The sequence below is a fragment of the Dendronephthya gigantea genome, unplaced genomic scaffold (genome assembly GCF_004324835.1).
Source record: "Dendronephthya gigantea isolate DGI-Jeju-01 unplaced genomic scaffold, DenGig_1.0 000300F, whole genome shotgun sequence".
Taxonomy (NCBI): domain Eukaryota; kingdom Metazoa; phylum Cnidaria; class Anthozoa; order Malacalcyonacea; family Nephtheidae; genus Dendronephthya; species Dendronephthya gigantea.
Window position 1 is genome coordinate 89,856 of NW_021163310.1, and position 2,122 is coordinate 91,977.

The window sequence follows — 2,122 nt, forward strand, 5'->3', positions numbered from 1 at the left end:
TATAGCTCCGGCATTTCATGAGTGGCTGCATGCCTTGTTATGATCATGATAATATTGTGATCTAAGTATCTGATTTGATATCTACCAAACAGCACAAATCAGGGGTCTCAAATTGACTGAATAAATTAGCCAAGCACTGTCTCATTAGCGCTGTCACGAAAGCAAAATAACAAAAGGCTTGAAGGCCAAAACAACGAAAAGAAAGGGCAATTAATGACAATGCTTGGCTGATTTATTCAGCGAATCAGACAACCTTGGCACACAACTCCTAATCGTCAGTCGAAAATGGCTGCAAAGACAGCACCAGAAATAATTCCATTCTTAGACATTAGAGTGTTGGATTCGGTGAGGAAGAGTAGTTTCCGAGTCCGACAACTTACACAGTTCCCAGTCGTTAAAACCATTGGGCAAATGCGAAAGGAATTAATTGAACGTTTGCCTGACGTAAAGAACGTGGAAACTTGCCAGCTTGGTTATGTGCTGGAGAGGAATAAAAAATATTCCATTGGTTCTGATGATGAACTGCAGAAAGCATTCGGTCATTTTCGTGCAGGTTATCAAATGTGGTTGGATCCAGCTTCGTTGACGCAAAATTTGATACCAGCCAAAACGTCGACTGGTAAATCTGCCCAATCAGGTTAGTATAATAATACATTCTTCATACGCAGACAACGTGTAGTTCATTTCTTGCTGTGTAACTGATTGATTTCATCCTTATAGAAAAGCCAACATCTTCAAAGGAATCCATAATTCAATCCGAAATTGAACAATTGCAGAAGATGCACGGCGACTCGCATCCTGCCTACAAGTATCGACTGTGGGCTGAAATGATCGTAAGCTTCACATTCCAAATAAATTTCAAACTGGTTTTATACTTTCTATGCATGCTACCTTAAAGGAGTAACATCAATGCCTTATTCTGGCTTATTTATTTTTGGAGAATTTATTGAATATTTCTTTCACAGATAGTTGGAACAGCAAATAGACAATATGTACCCGATGTCCCGATGTTTCACGCGACACCAGCGAAACGGCCGCGAAGAGAAACTTGGTCAAACAAGCTAGGCTCTGCAAGCGAAACAATTGCTCGTGCAATCACGGCAGGGCAAAATGCTGCAAAGCAAAATGATGAACATGTAAACCAGGTAAGTGTAACTGCATGCATGAGATACTTACAATATGATATACTTATGAATTGCAATGTATAACAAAAATATTTGTTTGTTTTTTGCATCTTCTCGTTTCTTTAGCCGGGTCAATCTACCGCTTCAGGGTCAACCGATGCGTCTAAAGCTATCATTCGCACACAAATTTTGAAACAAATCAAGGAGTTGTATGAATTGAAGACAATTGGGGCAATTACCGATGATGAATACAATTCCAAAAAATATATATTGCTAAAAGATCTGAATTAGTGATGCAACTACAGCAGAGTGCCGCAGCTAGTTCAACGATTGTAGGGGTGGGACGTATTTATATATTCGTATTCACAGACCTTAAAAACAACCGATTTTTCAAGAAATTAATTCATAATGAGGAACACAAAATATGAGCCCCCCTCCAATTATCGAGCTAACTGCAGCACTTATGATAACGGCTGTATATATAAAGTGAAAGTCGGTTTTACTCAAGCAACTTCTTTCAAGAAACTTCTAACTAACAAATCTGTTGTGAACAATGAAAAGAAATGACTGAGTGGTTAATTCAGAATCAAAATAATGCATGATATATACGGTCGTTTCGCACAACAAAAGTTGTTATTGTATAACCGGCTTTTACCCGACGTTTAAAATGCGCACAGTTTATCGTCACATAGATAGGTCTCGGCTGTGTATCACGATTTTTGTGTGTGTGTTGGTATTATGTAGGTGAATACTATTGTTTCTGATGTTTCTGGTTAGGCCGAGTATGTACATGTCTTGTGTAAGTTGTGTTTAAAAGTATGCGCGTCTTTCCCTGGTATTGCGCTATATTCCAAAGGTCGTATAATTTGATTCCCACTGTGGGCAGGCAAACATCTAAGCTTGCATGCCCAATGTTGGTATACACTCAGTGTTAGGCCTACACCAGAAAATCGTTGTGTATATGTACTTATAATGGCGATTTATTTGCCTAAATTATA

General features: G+C 38.6%; 1 protein-coding gene across 1 annotated transcript; it reads left to right on the forward strand.

Moving 5' to 3' along the window:
- Positions 1 to 285: 285 nt before the first annotated feature.
- On the forward strand, positions 286 to 1,415 carry LOC114541658. The gene is made up of 4 exons (XM_028561454.1): positions 286 to 637; positions 721 to 833; positions 966 to 1,145; positions 1,251 to 1,415. The coding sequence occupies exons 1-4, from the start codon at positions 286 to 288 to the stop codon at positions 1,413 to 1,415; spliced, it is 810 nt and encodes a 269-aa protein (XP_028417255.1).
- The last annotated feature ends 707 nt before the right edge of the window (positions 1,416 to 2,122 follow it).